Here is a 21,441-nt window from a genome sequence, read left to right as displayed (position 1 = left end):
GCTACCCACACTCCATAAGTAACCACTCACCCATGCTTCTGTAAGTAAGCCAAATGAACTCATTAGTTTATCAAGCTGGACTTGGGAATCATTACCTTGGTCTGTCACTGGTGCCCTCTCTAGGATGAGTTGATGTTTGTTCACCTCTCCCCAGGAAAGGTTCATACAACAAATATCATACATTTTGTTAATGTTGGTATTTTATGTCAATGTGCAAGAATTTAAATTTCATCCAGGATCAGTGGATTACATTGTAATTCCTTCACTCAGGAGCTGAGGCAGGAGGATCACCATAACTGTGAGGTCAGCCTGGGCCACACAATGAGTTCAAAGGCGGCTGTGGCTACATAGTAATACATTGTCACAGAAAGCCCCAAACAACAAAAAAATTAATTTAATAGCTGGCTGTGGTGGTGCATGCCTTTAATCCCAGTACTCTGGAGGCAGAGGCAAGCAGATCTCTGTGAGTTCAAGGCCAGCCTGGTCTACATAGTGATTTCCAGGCCTGCTGGGCTACAGAAAGAAACTCTTAAAAAGACAGAAAAAAATTATTTAAAAGAATTTATATCACTTTTCGGTGTGTTAATTGAGGTGTGATTTACTTCTTTTCATTAATTAGGTAATTGAATAGTACAAGAGCTTTTTGAGGACTGGAGACATAATTCAGTGATAAAGCATGTATTTAGAATATGCAATATCCTGTGTTTGGTCCCCAGCAGCACTGCAGTGAAATACTCCTTATAGCGAATTACTGCCTTCATATATTCTAAAACATTTTTGCTTAATTATAATTTGTTTTCTAATGTCAAAGATAATTTGTTTATAATTATTATTGCTTCTGATTCTCACAGTCCATTAATTTTTATTGGAATTTTCTCTCAGTTTATTTTGTCATTTATTTCTTTTTTAAAAGATGTATTTTATTTTTAATCATGTGTATATGTGTGAGTCTCTGCACATGAGTGCTGGTGCCTGCAGCATCAAATCCCCTGGAGCTGGGGTTACAGGTATTTGTGAGCTGCCTGATGCAGGTGCTGGGAATCAAACTCAGGTCCTCTGGAAGAACTCTACACACTCTTAACTGCTGAGTCATCTATCCAAGCCCTTTTCATTTGTTTCTTAAAAAGGTATTTTTCCAGATTGCAATTCAAGGGGTGGGAATTGGGCTCATGGGTAGAATACTTGCCTAGCATGCATGAGGTCTCAGATTCAATCCCCAGTACTTCTAGGAAAAAAAAAAAAGATGAAAACAAATTACAATTCAAATGACTTATTTTTCATGTTTTGGTTGTTAGCCTTAGCCTTTAACAGCTGTGCCATCTCTCCAGCCCTACATGGCTTATTTTTAACAGTTATCCTCTTGCCCAAATATCATGTCAGTATTTCAGAACTACTCAACAAGAGGAAAATATGAGAGGGGGAAACTGAGAGCAGGGAATGGTTTCAAACACTTTGCTGAAACCTTTTTTTTTTTTTTAATTTTCAAAGTCTACAAGGATATGAACCATGTGAACACAGTGTCAGACGCCATTCCAGGCTTGGATTATTTGAAGAGACACATGTAAGTGAAATAAGATCAACTATGATGCTCTTCCGAATCAGTGCTGTGGTGGGAATAGATGGGATTCTAGTGGTTGCCATGGGAATTACAATATTCATCTTTAACTTCTCACAGTCTGCTCCATATTTTTAGTCTTTATCTCACATTCACAGTTTCTATTTCACATGTATCTACAGTAGAGAGAAACAAGAGCATGGGGCTGGGATGTAGCTCAGGGGTAGAGTGCTTGCCTACCATGAATGCAATCACTAGCAATGCAAGGGGAAGTACCATAATTCCTCTGCACTTGTCCGTCTTTTACAATACTGCCGTTATGTATTTTATTTCTACAAGTTACAATTCCCAGTTCAGGATGGTATTATTTTGCTTTAACTTGGTCATTAATTGTTTTTGGTGAAATTAACAAAGACAAAAGTCTCATTTATACACGGTTTACCATTTAAATACTCATCATTTCTTCCTATAGAATTGTTTTCATTGCTTTTCTTCTGCCTCAAGTGTGTATGTGGTGACTCACACCTGTAATTTCCACAGTTGGAAAGGTGAATATCCACAAGTAGAGAATGCAAAAATCCTTATTTTTCACCCTGTACAAAAACCAACTCCAAATGAATTAGAAAACTAAGAAATCAGGGCTGGAGAGATGACTCAGCTGTTAAGAGCACTAACAGCTTGTATTAGTCAGAGTTCTCTAAAGAAACAGAACCAGTAGAGTGAATATATAAATATATATGAGGATTTATCAGATTAGCTCACAGGATAGAGTCTGAGTAGTTCAACAATGGCTGCACCACACTAGAGAGGCTAAGAATCTGATAGTCCTCAGTCCACAAGGCTGGATGTCTCAATAGTCCCAGTCTAGCATTGATGAATTCCAAATGATAGGCTAGTCTTCAGTCTACAGCAGCAAGATGAACTCACCAGCGAGCGAGTGAGAGAGCTAGCAAGCACAAGAGAGAGAGAGAGAGAGACAGACAGAGACAGAGAGAGAGAAAGCAGCAAAAACCAAGCACTCTCCTCTACCATGGCTTTTTATATGGGCTGCCATCAGAAGGTAACACCCACATTTAGGGTGTGTCTTCCAGCTTCAGATGATCCAATCAAGGAGATCGCTCTTATTTCAGTTAATCCCAGATCCAGTCAAATTGACACTCAGGATTAGCCATCACACTGCTCCTGCAGAGGACCCCACTTTGATTCCCAGCACCATAACCATCCCTAACTGCAGTTCCAGGTGGCTAACAACCCTCTGTAGCTCCAGTTCTAGGGGATTCTGATGCCCTCTTCTGACTTCCATGGGCATTGCATGACATGGGTACACATACATATATGCAGGCAATACAGTCATACACATTAAAAATAATAAAATTTATATTTTTTTAAAAAAGAAAACTAAGAAATCAAACAACCTAATACTATCAGAAAAATGCAAATTAAATCTACATTAAGAGTCATCTCATTCCAATCAAAATAGCATTAAGGAAACAACTATCAAATGCTAATGAGGATGCTGACCCTGCTTGTGGGACTATAAACTAGTCCAGCCACTATAGAAATAAGTATGGAGGTTCCTCAAAAAGTTAAAAATAGACCTACCATATGATCCACTCAGCTACACCACTCACAGGTATTTATCCAAAAGACTCCAAGTCATATATAACACAGAGATCATCCCACAGCTGAAGCTGCAGTGTCACACACAGTATATTTTCTGAAGCAGATTAGCAGACTTCAGCCTTTTAATATGTAGTCACTGAATTTGCAAATGCATTATTTTCCATTTCTTTTAGAAAGGAGGAAAAGAAGTAAATCATATTTTCAGAAGACAAACAGAAGTTTGATTTCTAGCTGTTTCCCAGGGTTTCCTCCCCTCTGTATCATATTATAGTCAGAAGGGACCTGCACCAGCTAGGGGGTACATAGTGAGACCCTGTATCAAACAAGAAAGAGAGGGAGAGGGAGGGCCAGGGGGAGGGGAGGGGAGGGGGAGGGCAGGGAGAGAGGGAGAGGGGGAGAGAGTTGGACTGGCTGGACAATTTTAAATATGATATGTATGTTCTCACTAATGAAGATAAATTATTCAGACCATATGGGCAAAATATGATATACTGAAGGCCCTGGTAAAATACATTTGCTACTAAGGGGAGATGTAGCAAGTGAAGACACAGGTGCCAGCCACTAAATGAATGTCAGAGGTATGGCATCTGGTATTCGGCAGATCATCCTTTTCGAAGGGAAGAATCACTACATAATGCACATTGATTTCCATGTAGGAAGTACTAGGCCTTCTTTGCCCATTCTGATTTGAGATGCAGCAAAAAGATCAAAGTCCATTCAAGATTCCACCTCTGTGAATGACCTCTACATAGAGAAAAAAAGGAAGGTCATCCAAGATTCTTTCTCTGCAAATTACCTGTAGATATCCTTAGCCATTTCCCCCTTTGCCTGTGATTTTTCTTAATGTGCAGATATTCATTATATAATCACTGTATTGATCGTTTCTTGACTCCATGTGTAACAAATATATTCTTCCAGTCTTTTAACTGTCTTTTCCACTAGTTTCTGGCATTACTATATGTAAATATATAGTTTTAACTTTTAATGGGGTCAGATTTATTTTTTCTTCAGGTTATATTTTTTGTTCAGCTTAGAAGAAATCCTGCCTAGAATTCATAAAGAAATGATCCTATATTTTCCTTTGAAAATGTGAAAGTTTTTTTTTGACTTTGTGAAATTGATCTTTGTATGACATGCTAAGTAGAAACCTAATATAGCTTATATTTTCATTTAGATATCTAAATATCATAGTACTGTTTGTCAAGTAGCTCTTCCTTTCCCCAGTAACTTGGAATGCTACTTCCGTAGTATAGGCGAGCATCTGTACATACAGATTTGTCTCCCCAGCCTCAGATCTGTTTCACAGATCCACTTCTGTTAAGTGGTGTCACTATTACACTGTCTAAACTACTATGCCTTTAAAATTAATCTTCACCTCAAGAAGAGCAAGTTTCATGTTGCTTTCATTTATTCAAAAATTTTCTTGGAGCTTCATGGCTCTTTCATTATTCCATATGAATTTAAAATAGACCAGAAGACACACTAATGGGATTTTGATTGGCTCTACATTTAATTTTTTTAAGAGTATGGACCACTTCATGAATTTTCATGTCATCCTTGTGCAGGGACTGCTAATCTTCTCTGTCATTACAATTTCAGTATGTGTACTGCCAAAGGGAGTACTCTGCATTGAAATTATGTGTAAATTTAGCAAGGAATAACCTCTTTAATATTTATTTATTTGGTCTTTTTAAGATAGAGTCTCCCTGTAGCCCCAGCTGGGCTGGAACACACTATGTCTCTGCCTCCCAAGTACTGGGATTAAAGGCGTGCACCACAACATTCAGCAATTTTTTTTTTCAATTGAATAACCCAAAGACTCCAATTTGTGCTATTCACAAGCTTCTGGGTGTGGGCTACCAACTAGAGTATGGTTGACCTGCTGGGAGCCATATCCTTAAAGAAAACTCTACTTCCCCCCAGAAGCCATCAACTGCTCATAGCTTCTCAGATAGGGGTTGGGGGTAGGAATTCTCTTAATAGTGTTTAATTCTCACACACACAGACATGGTATATATCTCAATTACCTTTTGTTACTGGTGGGATTTATTCATTTTATTAGGTATGTGCACTTAGTTTTAAATTTTTATTTGACAATTTCATACATATATAGTTAATTTTTATCATTTCACCCCCCATCACCCTCTCTCATCCCCCTCTCTCTCCCACTGAAATTCTTCTTCCCAGTCCCCTCCTACTTTGATGTCTTTGGGGGGAGGGGGGATACAGAGACAGAGACCTATGGAGTCTAATTATGGTTACTTGAGTGTACATGAATGGGGCCTAATTTTTTTTTTTTTCCAAAACAGGCTCTTATACTATAACCCAATACTCATGATGTAGACTAGGTTGGCCTGGAACTTGAAAAGATTCTCCTTCCTCAGGCCTCCCAAGTGCTGCGATTACAGACATGAGCCAGTATGCTTGGCATGAAATTATTTATCCTTAAAAAAATTAAGTTTTACAATATTTCCATTGAGGCTGCTTATGTATTTTGGTGTTCCTGTAATGGTTGTCTTTTTAAAGTTATGTTTTCTTGCGGTTAGGAAAATGAAATTATCAATATCAATTTTTTGCAACTTTGCTAAATGTACTAATCATACTTCGGAGGTTAGTGTACCTTAGATTTTTTATAAATATTTCAGAATGGCCCTTAAAATTGTTATCTATAGTTGTTTCAGATAATGCAACTAGCTGTAAATTTTTAAATAAAAACCATTATTCTCACTCTGTTTCCTTTTTTCATCCAGTTCCTTTCTGTAATTTTCTTACTATATTCCAGGATTTCTTTGCGGCGACACAAGCAAATATAATCTTGTTACCTCCGTCTCTTAGCAGAGGTGGCGGGCAACACAAGGAGCTCTTTTCTTCTGTCTTGGGGAAAGTCTTTGTACCAGCAAGTGCGGAGGGAGGGGAAGACGGGACCACGAACCATAGAGTGCGACGCCGCCTAGAGAGGCCGGAAGTGCCCTGTGTCCCGCCCCCAGGGTCGGACTTTCGACACTTTTGTGACTGCGGGGTTCTGCGCGGCGCTGCGTTCCCGGGTGGGTTCGGGTCCCCTCCTGCCTGGTTCCCCCGCCCGGGTGGGCTGCTAGCGGATGCGCGGGTGGGATGGAGCCGCTCCCCAGCGGCGGGCCAGGGGGGCGCTGGCGGCAGGGCCGGGTCCCCGCCAGGCCTGCGCGCCTCACCCGGCCGGGCCGGGGGCTTTCGGCAGTGGGGTTCTTGGGGCGCACAGCTAGGCCGTGAGAATGGGAGCCTGTGTTTGCTTTTCCTGGAGACAAGGTCAGTTACAAGGTCTTTAAACTATTCTGGGGTCCTGGACAGAAGCCAGAAGTTTGCAGTCGGGTTGCCTGGTGTCGTCTGGCCTCTGCCGCTTACTCTGGGACTTTCGGCCAGTCGCTTTTCCTCACTATTTTATTTTAGGAGTTTGATGGCTAATGATTCCGCCTAACTGACTGGGTTGTTTTGAGGAGTAAATGGATTTATATGTGCAAAGTCCTTAAAGTAGTTCTGGCACTGAGTAAGCTCAGTGTAAACATTATTAGTTATTTCTTATATTAGTGTTAGTTATTAATACTATCAGTTGTTATTTCTAACTAGGACACCGTTTTCCTTTTCGGTGAGTAGCCTTGGTGACTGGCTTGTGTCTTTTGAATTTTAGTATTGATCAGCAGTTCTCTTTGTAATGGATGATTTCAGTGTTGGAGGAGGGAAGCTAAGATATTCTGAAAAGACTACCCCAAAGCAAAGACTTAAACTGGTTTGTGTAGTGTGTTGTGCTGCTCAGACTCCCGAAGATTATAAATCTTGGGGATGCCTCTTTCCGCCTCAGAAACAGAAGGAGCAAGCAAGAGGTAGCTAACGGAAGGAGGGCCAGGACCCCGCTGTAAGCAGAAATCGCTGTTCTTAGTACTGCTGGCCTGCCAGTTTTCTGACCTCAGCAAGAATCCTCGCCTGTGGGGAGGATCAGATGCATGGATGGATGACTGCTACATAAAATATATGGTAGATGAAATATAGATCGATCTGAAACTGAGGTCACACGAATACATTCTTTTTATTCTCCAACTTTCTCACATCGAACATTGAAGGGTTTGCTACAGCATTCTTTTCTAAATGTGTAACTTATTTCTCAGCATTGTCTTTAGTCTGTTTACTTATTTAGCAAACATTTCCTGCTTGTAAACAGTCTGCTAATCTTCTGCCTTTGTACTCTGCTCAGTTGAGCTGAGACTCCAGATAGGACAGGTTGGAAAACCTGGAGTTGAGAAGGAGTGAGATACCGATGTTAATTCCCTCCTAGGCTCCGTGAGTGAGATACCGATGTTAATTCCCTCCTAGGCTCCGTTCCCGGTGCTTCAGATTTGACTCCACCGAAATGCTTTGGACTGCGATCAGGAAAGAAAGAAAATAAGTTTTTGTTTAATGTTTAAAACTATTGGGGAAAATTTAAATGTAAGTTTAGAGAAAAGCAACTCCAATAATAGACTGGCCACTTAGCTTCAACAGCCATCATCTTTGGATCATTTTCGTTCATTTCCCCCCTTTCCTTTCCCTCCTCCCTCCTCCCTCCACCCCTCCTTTCCTGTCTCCCTACCCCCTTACGTTTTCTCATTCCTTTCCTTCCTTTTCTTTCATTCTTTGTATCCCTTCATCTGCAAGTACTTCAGTGCTAATATAGGAACTTTAATCTAGCCCCAGTATCCCAGTCAACAGAACTGACATGAATTCCTTAATTGACTCTTGGATAGTCTTTTTATAGCTTTAAAAACAAAAACAAAAAACCAATAAGGTTCTTTTATCTGTAACTTCTTAGTTCTCACAGTCAACTGCATGTTGACTCACACAGTAAGTTCTCAGATACTGAGGCCTGTGCCCTCCACCCCCCACCCCCAGGTTGGTTGACCTTGGTTGTCCAACTACCAGGATGTTTTAAAAGCTTCCCAATGGTTCTGTTGTGTAAGCATAACTTTAATACCTTTAATTTACTCTTGTATTTTTGGATCTAGAGATTTGATTAAATTTAGGTTCACATATTTGACCAGAATTATAGTGTCCCAGATCTCATTTGACAACTAATTAGGATGAAGTATTTTCTGTTGCTTTGTAACAGATGATAGAGCCAGGCGTAGTGGCTCATCATGCCAGTAATCTAAATCTCAGGAGACCGGAGAATTGCCATGAGTTCAAGGACAGCTTGGACTACCTGCCGGATTCAGGGCCAGACTGGGCTAAAGTGAGACCCTCCTCAAAATACCAAATGTTTTTCCTTTGAATCTCTTCATCTCACTGAGTGAAGAGGAATGCACTGACATCTCAGTGTAGTTAAATAACTACAGTCACTTCTGGGTAAAAATCTAGTTCCTTCTGGTTCAGAGAAATCAGATCTTTTAAGTCAAGCCTAGGTCGTTTTTTAAAAATATTTGATTATTTTTATTTTATGTGTATGAGTGTATTGCCTGCATGCATGTAAGTGCACCCATGTCATGTAATGCCCATGGGAGTCAGAAGAGGGCGTTGGATCCCCTGAAACTGGAGTTATAGACGTTGTTAGCTGTCATGTGGGTGCTGGGAATTGAACCAGGGTCTTCAGAAGATTGCAAGATCACCAGTGCTCTTAACTGCTGAGCCATCTCTCTAACCCAGGCCCAGATCTTAAAGCTTCTGGGAAAAGAATTATCCCGTGGAAAACTGAGGCACTAGATGGGTAATAGGTAACAAGTCCAAGATCCAAGCCGATAGTGGTGGAGGAGGGACTTCATATAGCTTGTCTTATTCCAGTGCTCCTGTTCTTACAAAGGTGGGATGCTTCACCCAGCGGGCTCTGCTATGGATTATGCCAACTTTAGCTCCCCTTGAGAGGTGCATCAGGCAGCCACTGAATAGCCATTTAACACAGCTTTTGAGATTCTCCAGTGAAGGAAAAGGAGGAATACCTCTCTTTATTGTTGAAACAACACCTCCCCACCCCCAGTGCCCCTCCTGAGGAATATCTTCATGAGTCAGAGTCCCTAGCACATCTGCCCATCTGTGTGTTGTCTAATCATGGGAAATAAGCATGCCTGCATATGTGCTCTGGAGGCAGCTTTTGTCCTTACCTAATTGCTAGACTGCTCCCTCCTCTGGTTTCTAAGTTCCCTGTAAACTTACAGCTCTGAGATGTATCAGCAGGTTTTCCAGTTTCGAAGTTTATATTCGTGGGGGTGGGGGATAGGTATGTGTTCATGTGTTTGTGCACATGTATATGCAGGTACATGTACATGGAGGCCAGAGGTCAGTATTGGGTATCTTCCTCTGTTGCTGTTGACCTTACTTTTTCTGAGACATGGTCTCTAACTGAACCTGGAAGTCACCAATTGAGCAAGACTAGTTGGCCAGCGAGCTCTAGGAATCCTCGTCTGTCTCCCCAGTGCTGGGATTGCAGGTGCATACCACCATATCCAGCTTTTACAGGGTTGCTGGGAAATCTGTCCTGACACTTGTGTGGTAGCATTTTAGTGACTAAGCCATATCCCCAGCCCCACATTTTCACTTTTACAGAAGTGCTTATATTCTCCAAGGTAACATGTAGCCGTGTGGGAGGTTTTTTTGATGCTGCTAATGGTACCTAGTGGGTAGAGGCCAGGGGGACTGCTAGATACCTTAATAGTTAAAGGTAGTCTCCCCTCTGTAACACAGAAGTCATTTCACTTAACATGCCTGAGGTTGAGAAATGTGGCTTTATAGAAATAACTATTCACCTAACACATTTGTGTTCTTTCAGTCATTCACTTACACAATTACAAATTTATAGTGTGTACTATGTGTTAGCACTTGGGAAATACAAAGATGAGTAAGCTGAGGACAGTTATTTAAACAAAAACCTCATAGTCCAGCAGTGTAGACAGTCTTTGTTTTGTTTTTATGTAGGGTCTCACTGTGTAGGCTTCATTGTCCTAGAACTGGCTACATAGACCTGACTGGCCTTGAACTTGGAGCAGTTTTCCTGTGGCTGCTTGCAGCCTGCTGGGGTTACAGGCGTGCCGTCCCCCTTGCCTGGTGACAGACTTTTGATAGGGAACAAGGCTGCACAGATTTTATTGTTGGGTTGGGTTTTGTTTGCTGTTTTTCAGATGGGGTCTTGCTCTGTAACTCACACTGGCCTCAGACTCACTGTTCTCCTGCCTTAGCCCCCAAGTGCTAAGATTGTAAGCATGCACCAGCTGTTTGTTGTTTTTTAATATAAAGTTCGTGGAGCACTAACAATGCATTCTTTCCACGGTTTTCATCTCTTGTGTAAAAAGGAAGAATTGCAGAAGAAAGCAGTTCACCTAAGGGGGTTGACAAGCTGTAGAAAGGAGACACGCAGGTTGGACTTCAGGGGTTGATTACACTGCAGAGACGTGGCAGCATATCAAATAGCATGCATGGCCTGGCAGCTGCTCACTTCTGCAAATTCAGGGCACCTTTGTGATCACTAAAAAAAAAAAATGGTTTTTAAAAACATCTACTTAAAAAAACTATGTACCTCTGTTGAGTGCACATAGTCAGGTACAAAATTGTGATTCCTGGCTGAGCTTCCACAGGGCCCTTAAGTTGATTGGTCTGAGCACTGTACACCTGCCTGACTTTATGTGAAATTTCCAAACTTCAGTTCCACTTTAGGATGACAGGATCAGTAGGGCCTGTGTAGAAATAGGCAGTATAGACAGAATGAAAACACTGATGCCCTGGTTGGGAATTTTAGAAAGCTGTCTGGCAGCTGGGAGGATAGGACAGAGCTGGTGTGCACGTCCAAAGACACCGTCCAGGCTGGAGACAATGCGGGCCATGCTGTGGGCTGGGAGGACTAATAGGGAGCACATCTGAGAGGTGCTGCAGGAGTAGAGCAGACTGGAGTAGGTGATTGTGTTGGAACTGAATGGGGAAGTCACATGATTCCAATGCCTGGGCTGGTGCTGCGGTGTATAGAGAATGGTGCACTGGGAAATGGGAGAGAACAAGAAAGCCAGCTTGGTTTGGGGCGTATTAGATTAGATTTGTTTGTAAGTTTCAGGGTGGAACCATCTGGGAGGCTACTGAAGATAGGGGTCAAAAGTCTTTAGCTAAGAAATAATTAAAATCTTGCAAGTGATTCAAGAATGTGAAGTGAGAAAAGTAAGGATCAAGAATGGAATACCAAAAATAGATTGGATGGATGGATGGATGGATGGATGGATAGATAGATAGATAGATAGATAGATAGATAGATGATAGATGATAGATAAGATAGATTAGAGATAGATGATAGATTAGATAGATGAGAGATAGATAGATAGATGATAGATTAGATAGATGAGAGATAGATAGATAGATGATAGATGATAGATAAGATAGATTAGAGATAGATGATAGACAGATAGATGAGAGATAGATAGATAGATGATAGATTAGAGATAGATAGATGATAGATAGAGATGAGAGAGAGATGATAGAGATAGATAGAAGATAGATTAGATAGATAGATGATAGATAAATGATAGATTAGAGATAGATAGATAGATATAGATAGATTGATAGATGATAGATAGATGATAGATTAGAGATAGATAGATGATAGATAGAGGTAGTGATTGATAGAGATGGATGATAGATGGATGATAGATAGATAGATAGATAGTGATAGAGAGAGAGATAGATAGATAGATGAATGAATGAATACCAAAGCCTACTCATACTTAAAATGAGAAAAGCCAATCATCTATTCTGACATTGATATATTACTATATTAGCTGACATTAATATACTACTCACATGCTAGGCACTGTTCCAGAACTTCATACACAGACTTAATGCTGACAGCATTCCTGTGTGCTGTCACCCTTTTACAGTGAGGCACAGAGATGTGATTTATCAAGATCACCCTGATGGCTCCAGTCAAGCCAGAATTATGAATCTAGGAAACATCCTGAGAGACTGCATACCTAGTAAGACTGAACCAGTCTATAGTGGAAAGAAAGAAAAGTGAGGGAACAGGAAAGGTTCAGGAACCCACAGATAAGGGAGGTTTTGGAAGTAGACAGCAACATCAGCTTGGTCGCCTGAGAAGCCATGGTACATAGGAACTGAAGGAAGCCTTTCCAACCACTTAAGCAGGAACGATCTTGATTGTTTTATGGTCTAAGTGTGTTTAAAACTTGGCAGATAAAACTAGAGTCTAAGTCTAGGGCTTTCTTTCAAGGAGTTGGCCTTGAATGGGAGCAGAGTGGTAGACTGACAGGGTTGTAAGGACCAGGAGCATCATCGTGCTCTCCAGGGAAGGACTTGGTGATGTGTGCTGATGCTTTGATGTTTCTGAGCAAGACAGAAGGTTCTGCAGTCCAAAGCTCAAAGAGGCCTGGGTAGACCACTTTCAGCTGAATTTAAACTTCAATGTTTAGTCAGTTGTGAGGTTCATATCAGAGAGGATTGAGAGTCTCACTAACAGACATCCCGGGATTAAAAATTCAGTTGTATTTCTTTTCTTTCTCCTTTCTCTAAATGTAGTGTGTTAACCACAAAGAAGACCTAGTGTTCATTTCCTGTTGCTGCCTAACAATTTACAAGACTTTAAAATAAAGCCTGCTTATTATTTCTACGTGGTAGGCTCAACTGAGTTTTCTGAAGAGACTTCCTAAGCCAGAGTCAGAGTGTTCGTAGATGTAGCTGTAGGCTCAGGGCTGAAATCCACGTAAACACTCATTGATACTGTTGGTACAATTAAGCTCCTTGTGATCAATATGATTGTTCCAAGGGGGTCTTATATTCATCATCCTGATAAGATTAAGGCAGCAAATTTTTGGGATCATCTTAGAATTGGGCCAGCCATAGACCTGGGTGCTAATGTGATTACTCTGAGCTTGTCACTGAGAAGCACTTCCTAAAGAGTTCAGACAGTGGCCTGTCTTCACTGAAACTTGGCTGCCCTCCATCTTAGTTTCTCTTTCCTGAGGTATGAGATATTCGGATACATTTCCCGGACATTCTTTGGAGAGTTTATTGTGGATACAGATTTGGGGTATTTGTTACTTTCCCATTGCTGTGGCAAAATACCTTAAACGGCAACTTAAACTTACTTTGTTTGCCTGGGTTTGAGGGTAATGTCCACCATAGTGGGGAAGTCATAGAGGCAGAAGGGGGAGGCAGCTGGTCACAATGTTTCTACAGAGAGAGATGGATGCTGGTGCTGTATTTGTATTTTGTTTTTTATGTAGTCTAGGACCCTGGCCCGTAGAATGGTGTCTACATTCACAGTTGGTGTTCCTACTTCCGTTAAAGCTCTCTCAAATTACCTCACAGGCTGATCTTTGGGAAATTCTACATCCTGTCAGGTTAACAAGATTAACCATTACAAGTCTACCCCTTGTCAACTTGATAGCTAAACACATCACTTTAAATCATAACATTTCACCCCTGGCTTCTTAAGTCTCGTGTGCATTTCATAATACAAAATTTATTTAGCCCATCTCCAAAAGTTCCTTTGGTCTTTACAGTCCAAATACTGTTCAGAAGTGTAAGTGAAGTCTCTTGCTGGACTCAGGCAATCTTAACTGTGAACCTGTAAAAGTAAATACAAGCCGCATCTAATACACATTGACACAGAGTAAACATTTCTGTTCCAAACAAGAGGAATGGGAGCATATCAAGGAGAGATTGAGCTAAAGCAAGACTGAAACCCTCAGAGAAAACACCAAATCCTGCAGCTCCATCTGGGGCTCATGGTAGAATCACCTGGGCTTCAGGAGCCTTGGGCAGCTCCACCATTCCATCCTAGTTGTCTATAGCACATATATGTATGATCTCTTTCTTGAGCCAGCTCAACTCTATGCCTACAGCTTTCCTCGCAGATGTCCCATGTCCTGGCGTCTCCACTGCAACTTATGTTTCACAGTACCAGCTTCATGTGGTGAGCTCCTTGTGGGGAATCTGACACTGCCACACTGCCTGGCCAGTCTTTCTAGAACCTCTGTACAAGCCTCCATGACCCTTTACTCTTGTATCTTTCATGCTTGCAAAACCAGTACTGTGTGGACAGTGCTTTCAAGTTCTGCCAGTTTGAAATGTAGCCTGGCTCCCTTGTGCCTTTGATATAATGCTGACCTTGACACTTCCATAGGTAGCCATTTTGGAGCAGCGAACTCCTGTGGTGACATTCTCAGTAAAGGCTCTCCTTTCTAATGAATTTGCATTTTGAAAGCTTTGAATTTTCTATGGATGGATGGTAACTTGTCCTCGGGGATGCTTTCCTGTTTTACTGGTACAGAGCACAAGGTTTCTCTTTAATGGTGCAGAAGATTTATTTGCACCCTGATTGTCATAGCATTACATAAGTACTCCTTTCCTGGCCAAACCCCATTTTTCCTGTCTTTCTGGGCTCTTTAGATTTGAGTAAAAGCAGTGAGGAGTAGTCATGCCGCAACCCGATGCTGTCTTGTTTTGAGATTTCTGCAAACAAATTAGTTCATTACTTTAAAATTTTATTTGTATTTTCATGTGCGTGAATGTTTGGTCTGCATGTATATAAGTGTACCATGTGCTGAAATGCCTGTGGAGGCCAGAAGAGGGCATCAGATTCTGCTGGAACTGGAGTTACTGATGGTTGTTTGCTGCCAGTGGGTGCTGGGAACCAAACTTGGGTTCTCTGCAAGAGCTAAGAGTTGAGTGTTCTTAATGACTGAGCTGTTTCTCCAACCCTTTACTAGCCCTTTACTTTTTAATTTAATCACTGAAGTTCTCAGGACATGGACAGAATGCAGCTACAGGCTTTGCTGAATATAACATGAATAGACTTGAGCCCAGTTCCCAACAGAGTCCTTACTCCATTCTGAAACCTCATCAGCTAGGCCTCTGCTGTTCACATGTCTCTCAGCATTCTGGAATTCCTAGTTCCTACCAAACAGTCTGATACCCTTCTGGGGGCTTTTTTAGCCACAGCTCCAAACTCTGCCATGTTCTTTCCACAAACCAGTTCCAAAGGCTTAAGAAACATATGATCAAGCTTCTCACAGCAGTGGCCTCACTTAATCAGTACTAGTTTTGTGCATTAGTTACTTGTTTCTGTGACAAATACCTACAAAAGTAACTTAAGGAAGAGCTTATTTTGGCTGCCGTGGAAGCAAGTGCCTGAGACAGCTGGTCACATTCAGTCTGCAGTGAGGAATCGGGTGGATGAAGGCTGCTGCCCACTGCTTATCTTCTTTTCACCTGGGAGGCCAACCAGTGGAGTAGGGCCATCCACAATCAGGGTGGCTCTTCCAATTTCAGTTAACACTGGAAACTCCCACACAGATATGTGTATGTTGTTTTAAACCCCCTCAAAAATAATCACCTTCATCCCAGCAGAAAGGCAGGAAGCTCTCAGTGATCAAGTCCAGCCTGATCTCTATAGCAAGTTCCAGGCCAGCTGGGATTTCGAGGGGACCTTGTCTTAAAAGAAAGAAATTTAGCCGGGCTGGTGGTGCCTGCCTTTAATCCCAACATTCAGGAGGCAGAGAGGCAAGTGAGTCTTTGTGAGATTGAGGCCAGAAAAAGAAAAAGATAACCACCACAGGATGGCACAAAATGAGAAGCTAGGCATTTGGACATGGGAAGGAGTTTGTTCAGGTTCTCCCTAGCATTGGCCTCCAGGTCCTGGCGTGAGAGGAGGGGAGCCCTTGGCTATGGTAGCTTACAGTCATCTCCACTTTTCAGTAGTGTTTTGCAGAATTACAGCTGGCAGCTAGTGTCACAGAAGAACTGCAAGTGCAAGCTAAGGCTCACGATGGCTAGAGAATCAAGGGAAAGCACAGCTCTGGACTCCCACTCTGCAGAGGACCAGATGGACCTCCTGGTCATAAAGGTGGAACAGGAAGAAGCCTCCCCCTTGGACGAGGAGGCCGGTTGGCTGGGCAGCCCCGGGCCCGACCGCTCCCGACAGCGCTTCCGAGCTTTCCGCTACCCCGAGGCTGCGGGGCCCCGGCAGGCGCTCAGCCGGCTCCGCGAGCTCTGCAGACAGTGGCTGCGACCAGATATGCACAGCAAGGAGCAGATCCTGGAGCTGCTGGTGCTGGAGCAGTTCCTGACCATCCTGCCAGCGGACTTGCAGAGCTGGGTGCGCGAGCAGCATCCCGACAGCGGGGAGGAAGTGGTGGTGCTGCTGGAGTATTTGGAGAGACAGCTGGATGAACCACCGCCACAGGTAGAAGGAACAGGTTTAGGTTCTAAGACCTTTGCTCTAATGCCTTCCAGAAACCTCAGGATCCAATGGAGTTCTCAGTCTGTACCGGGAACCTGAGGCCACGAGCCAAGTGAACCCTCAGGATAGTATTAATGCATAAAGGAAAATCTAAAGAATTGCAAAACTCAATCCTGAAGTTCAGGCACGATGTGTCCAGAGTTGTGATAAGGTTAGGTATGTACTTAATGTCGAGTAAGAAGACCCAAGGGCAGGTGAGGCAATAGGCAATCGTGACAGAAGATACTTCCTTGCCCAGTGCTGTGCAAACATCTGCAGTTTCTGATGATGACCGGCCTGCAGCTGCTTGTGCCACGTTGCTCCATTGCTTCCCTTGATAGTGGAAGGAAATGCTACATTTTCCTTAGAACCAAAAGAAATAAAACCTTTTTTTCTATCCAGATTCAGAACTAGAAACTGACCTAGAAAATAGGGTTTACCTCCGTCCTTTGATCTGTTTCAAGAGATGATGTCCTCTCTGCATCCTCCAGTGTCCTTGTGTCAGGGACACATGGCCAGGGCCTTCTAAACAGTGACAAGGAGACACTTTCTGGACTTGGAGCTGTTCCAACTCCAGTCTATGAACTTCATTATCTATAATGGATGTAGGAAATGCCATGCGTCACAAGACAAAGTAACTTGGAAACTACAATTTAACGATCTGAAAGGAAACTTGTATCTGATACCACATTGCCAGACCCTGTATTAGGTGGTTTCCTACACTGTCATCACTGGTTTCACTCAGTCTTCACTAGAAATTAGCATCCTCATTTTTCAAATAAGAAATTCGTATTTTTTAGATTTTTAATCACCACTTTCCAAAAGGGTTTCATAAATGTGTATATAGTTGGAAGCAGACTAATGGTTTCTTGAATGGACCATGGAGACATGTGCCTGGCCTCATATCTTAGCTTTGTCACTTAATAGCTGAGTGACCTTGGGTAAACTGTACCCTCGTGAAATACCCTCATGAAATAGTTGTATTAAATGGGTTCATATTTGTGATGTGCTTGGATACAGTACTAGGCTCATAGAAAATGTTTTGTGTCTCATGAATAAATTAAAGTAAAAATAAATGAATTGCTTCTAGGTCCCAGATGATGATGAGGGGCAAGAACTCCTCTGTCCCAAGGAAGCACTGCTGACATCAGCTCAGGTCTCAGAAAGCAGCCAGATCGAGCCCATGAAGCCTCTACTCAAGCATGAATCTCTGGGATTGCTCACTTCACAAGTTAGAAGTGAGTATTTCTGGGTTTTATTTTTCTTTCCTTTCATGGTGGTGCATATGATGAAACCCAGGGCTTCACACATGCTAAGCAAGTGCTTTCCCAGTGAGCCACACTCTGGGTCTCAGAGAGCTTTTGTGTGTCTTCAGTGAACATCTTTGGAGCTGATAGCAATCGGGTATTTTAGAACGGAACATATTTTGTAAACTTGCATAAATTTATTAGTCAAGTTTTGAAGCTTGGCTTTCACAGGGTAGGGAAGCTGGGTGCCAGGGTGGAGCTCACCCAGAACTTTCCATCTTAGTTGCCCAGGGAGGCCGTTGCAGAGAAGACACAGTGGCAGCTGCCAGGCTCACTCCGGAGTCACAGGTGAGCTAGAGCTGTTCTCCTTCGCGAATGCCCTTTACTACTGCGTGATTCCTCGCCACTCCATCTCTGTCCCCACCCTCCGTTCTCTACCCAGTTGAGATGTGAATTTCCTCAGCCACCCTAAGGTCTCTCATGCTTAACTTCACATAGGTGCACACTTCAGCTTCTCCAGTTTTTTTGTTTTTTTTTTGGTTGGTTGGTTGGTTGGTTGGTTGGTTGGTTGGTTGAGGGGGAAGAATGTTGTATTCCAGGTCTTCCCTAGTCCATCTCTGTCAACTTATTCTTTCAGGGGTTGCTGAAAATAGAAGACATGGCCCCAATCCTCTCCCCTAGATGGACAGAGCAGGATTCATCTCAGATGAACCTCTACAGAGATGATATTCAGGAGAACTCTGGAAGCCTGGTGTCCCTGGGTAAGATTGACAGGCATTAACTTCTCAGGTTTCTTGACTTTTTTTTATATATTAAAACCTACTTGCTCTGTTAAGGCTTTTAGAAGCTGTTGAGTCCATTATGCTTGAATTCAGAACTACACTTTTTGAAATACTGTAACTAACTAATCCTTAATGTTTGTACCCTTGATGCTCTGCCCTCTTGAGTGTTCTAGTCAAGATAAAGTAAAGTGGGATAAAGTAGGTACAGACCCTAGGGCAGTTCTGGCTCAGAGGTGATGCTCATAAATGTTGCGTTCAGGGGTTGGGTGTATATATCGGGTAGAGCACTTGCCTACATGCACAAGGGTCATGGGTTTAATGCTCTGAAAAACACGTTGATTTTCCCCCTTCCCTTGCTATCCCAAGTTATGACTAGTAAAAAGGCCAGTGTGCCTCTTTGTAAATAATGGGCCACAGAGTCACAGTGTGGAGTTAGAAGCAGCATTGGCCACTGTCTACCGACCTTGACCTTAGACGCAAGGGTACAGAGGGTTGCCAGACTTGTCAGGTGACACAGCTGGTTGGTGGCATGATGGGGGCTCCAGTTTCTATCTCTGAGGACTGAGGTCTCTTCTGCCTGGGGACCCTGCCTCTGCTGGGGCACAGTTGAAGATAACTGCTCTGTCTTCGACCACTAGCCAGTTTTGAGTCTTCACTTTGGCTGTTTCTTATACACTCCAGCAATCTTTTCATTTGCCCTGTACTGTTGCTTTTTGTGCTTAGTCCTTTTTTTAAAAATTTTATTTATTATTTTTATTTTATGTGGATGAGTGTCATGCCTGCATGTAGATAAGTGCACCCATGTCTTGCAATGCCCGCAGAGGACAGAGGCTGTCGGATCCCCTGGAACTGGAGTTATGGACAGTTGTTAGTTGCCATGTGGTGCTGGGATTCGAACCCGGGTCTTCTGCAAGAACAGTCAGTGTTCTTAACTACTGAGCTATCTCTCCAGCCCCACTTAGTCCTTTTTGTATCTGATCTTAGGTGTATGTGTGTGCTGCTGCTGCCTTTCTGTTATGAGCACATAGAGGCTCCCCACACTGCCACTACTCTGTCCTCAGCCATCCTTGGTTCTCATCATTTCCCTCCAGTCTTTCCATTCTCTGTTCTGCCTTCTTCCAGTGACCCCATTCCTGTCCTCAGCCCCCCAGCACTTCTGTCGTCCCTCTTTATTCCCACCCTAATTCCTGCATTTAAGTGCCTGAGCGTGGCATATAAACCTTTGTAATTGTGTCCTTGCTCATCACAGAGCTCCCATACTAAGGCTAATTACCAGTTGTTGGCATTTGTGTTTCAGATCAGGAAATGCAGACTAAGACCAGGGACTTGCCTCCACCCGAGGAATACCCAGAACAGGAGCCTGAGCAGGCAGTGGCCCACCTGGGTGAAGACACTCTGCAGATTTCTACAAGTACAGAAGCTGGAGAACAGGAAGGCAGGTTACAGACAACACAGAAAGTAGGGACTAGGCGGTTCTACTGTCGTGAATGTGGGAAGAGTTTTGCTCAAAGTTCAGGTCTGAGTAAACACAAGAGAATCCACACTGGGTTGAAACCCTATGAATGTGAAGAGTGTGGCAAAGCCTTCATCGGAAGCTCTGCTCTCATCATTCATCAGAGAGTTCACACTGGTGAGAAGCCATATGAGTGTGAAGAATGTGGCAAGGCCTTCAGTCACAGCTCAGACCTCATCAAGCACCAGAGAACCCACACTGGGGAGAAGCCCTACGAGTGTGATGACTGTGGGAAAACCTTCACCCAGAGCTGCAGTCTTCTTGAACATCACAGGATTCACACTGGGGAGAAACCATACCAGTGTAACATGTGTCCTAAAGCCTTTAGGCGTAGCTCACATCTCCTGAGACATCAGAGGACCCATACTGGGGATAAAGACTTTTATGTTCCAGAACCTTACTGGGAAAGTCAGAGTAAGGCAGAAAGCCAGTGGGAAAACATTGAAACTCCTGTGTCTTATCAGTGCAATGAGTGTGAGAGAAGTTTCAGTAGGATTACAAGCCTTATTGAGCATCAAAAAGTACACACTGGTGAGAAGCCCTTTGAATGCCAAACATGTGGGAAAGGCTTTACCCGGCCGTCATACCTTATTCAACACCAGAGACGACACACAGGGAAGAAAACTGCTGTCACAGTGACCCCTGCCATCCATTCCGAAGTTGGCGTTCCTCTGTCATTAAACTGAAGCCATGCCAGAGTCTTACTAACTACAGAAGTTGTAGATGGGGGCTCTGTTCACCAGTACACAGCCTCAGCTGTTAGGAGTCTGGCTGAGACACATCTACGTTCTAGAAGGTGATGGGGAAAAAGAAACAAACTTATTTCATAGGAGGTTATGAAAGAGCTGCCTGCAGGAGTTTTGTTCTTACCATTGGAATCAAGTGGGCTTCCAGACTGGCTAGTTGCCCTCCCTCAGCCAGTGCTTCTTGCCTGCTGAGGGGATGGTTATGATTTGGGGGTGTTACTCTGACCCTTCCTTTGACTAATGTACCCATTACAGGTGGACAGACTCTTGGAAATCTTATGTCCTACTTTGTGCCTTGTATACAGGTGCTAATAAACATTTATTAAATGTACCAGTGAGATTTCCTACATAGTTCTGAAAATCAATATTGTCTGTGGACCTTCTCACCAAGGCCATTTGTATATCTAAAAAAAAATGATAGTTTAGATTCTGATTCAATATAGTGCTGCTTTTTTTTTTTTTTTTTTTTTTTTTTTTTCTTTTTTTTGCCAAGTATACCCACTTGGCAGAGCAGGGGTTGGGGTGAAGGTGGGGTTACTGTGATAGAGTCCTTTAATTCTTTACCTGACTTAGGAATTCTAGTGAGAGTGCCTTAAACAGCTTCTTTATCATTAAATCATTGTGAATGTATCACCCATGAAATTCCATTGTTTAAATTTTTTCTGTTAATTTTGCTACTCTTGAGAGAAGAGTTCTTACGTAGTATGATACAGTGTAAGTGGGAATAAAGTGATGAGTCCTAAGGCCCTGCCTCTTGGTTCTTGC

At 42.7% G+C, this 21,441-nt stretch overlaps 1 protein-coding gene and 1 non-coding gene across 4 annotated transcripts; one reads left to right on the top strand and one right to left on the bottom strand.

Annotated features, from left to right (window-relative positions):
* Positions 1-4,698: 4,698 nt before the first annotated feature.
* On the bottom strand, positions 4,699-4,801 carry LOC115066851. Its single transcript, XR_003846295.1, has one exon. It is a non-coding gene; the product is annotated as a U6 spliceosomal RNA (small nuclear RNA).
* Positions 4,802-6,139: 1,338 nt separating this feature from the next.
* Positions 6,140-21,007, top strand: LOC103746324 (zinc finger protein with KRAB and SCAN domains 3). Of its 3 annotated transcripts, none has more exons than XM_008848462.3 (6): positions 6,140-6,222; positions 15,866-16,352; positions 17,479-17,626; positions 17,919-17,983; positions 18,273-18,396; positions 19,715-21,007. In XM_008848462.3, the coding sequence occupies exons 2-6, from the start codon at positions 15,936-15,938 to the stop codon at positions 20,614-20,616; spliced, it is 1,656 nt and encodes a 551-aa protein (XP_008846684.1). In that variant the 5' UTR covers positions 6,140-6,222; positions 15,866-15,935; the 3' UTR covers positions 20,617-21,007. The 3 variants fall into 3 exon arrangements, with proteins under 3 accessions (XP_008846684.1, XP_029409597.1, XP_029409598.1); XM_029553737.1 differs by having other exon boundaries at positions 6,167-6,222; positions 15,869-16,352; XM_029553738.1 differs by lacking the exon at positions 6,140-6,222 and adding an exon at positions 6,251-6,460 and having other exon boundaries at positions 15,869-16,352.
* The last annotated feature ends 434 nt before the right edge of the window (positions 21,008-21,441 follow it).

Source organism: Nannospalax galili, unplaced genomic scaffold, assembly GCF_000622305.1.
Source record: "Nannospalax galili isolate Female #2095 unplaced genomic scaffold, S.galili_v1.0 scaffold2324, whole genome shotgun sequence".
Lineage (NCBI taxonomy): Eukaryota > Metazoa > Chordata > Mammalia > Rodentia > Spalacidae > Nannospalax > Nannospalax galili.
Note: the sequence above shows the minus strand (reverse complement) of the source record. Positions and strands in the feature narration are given on the sequence as shown.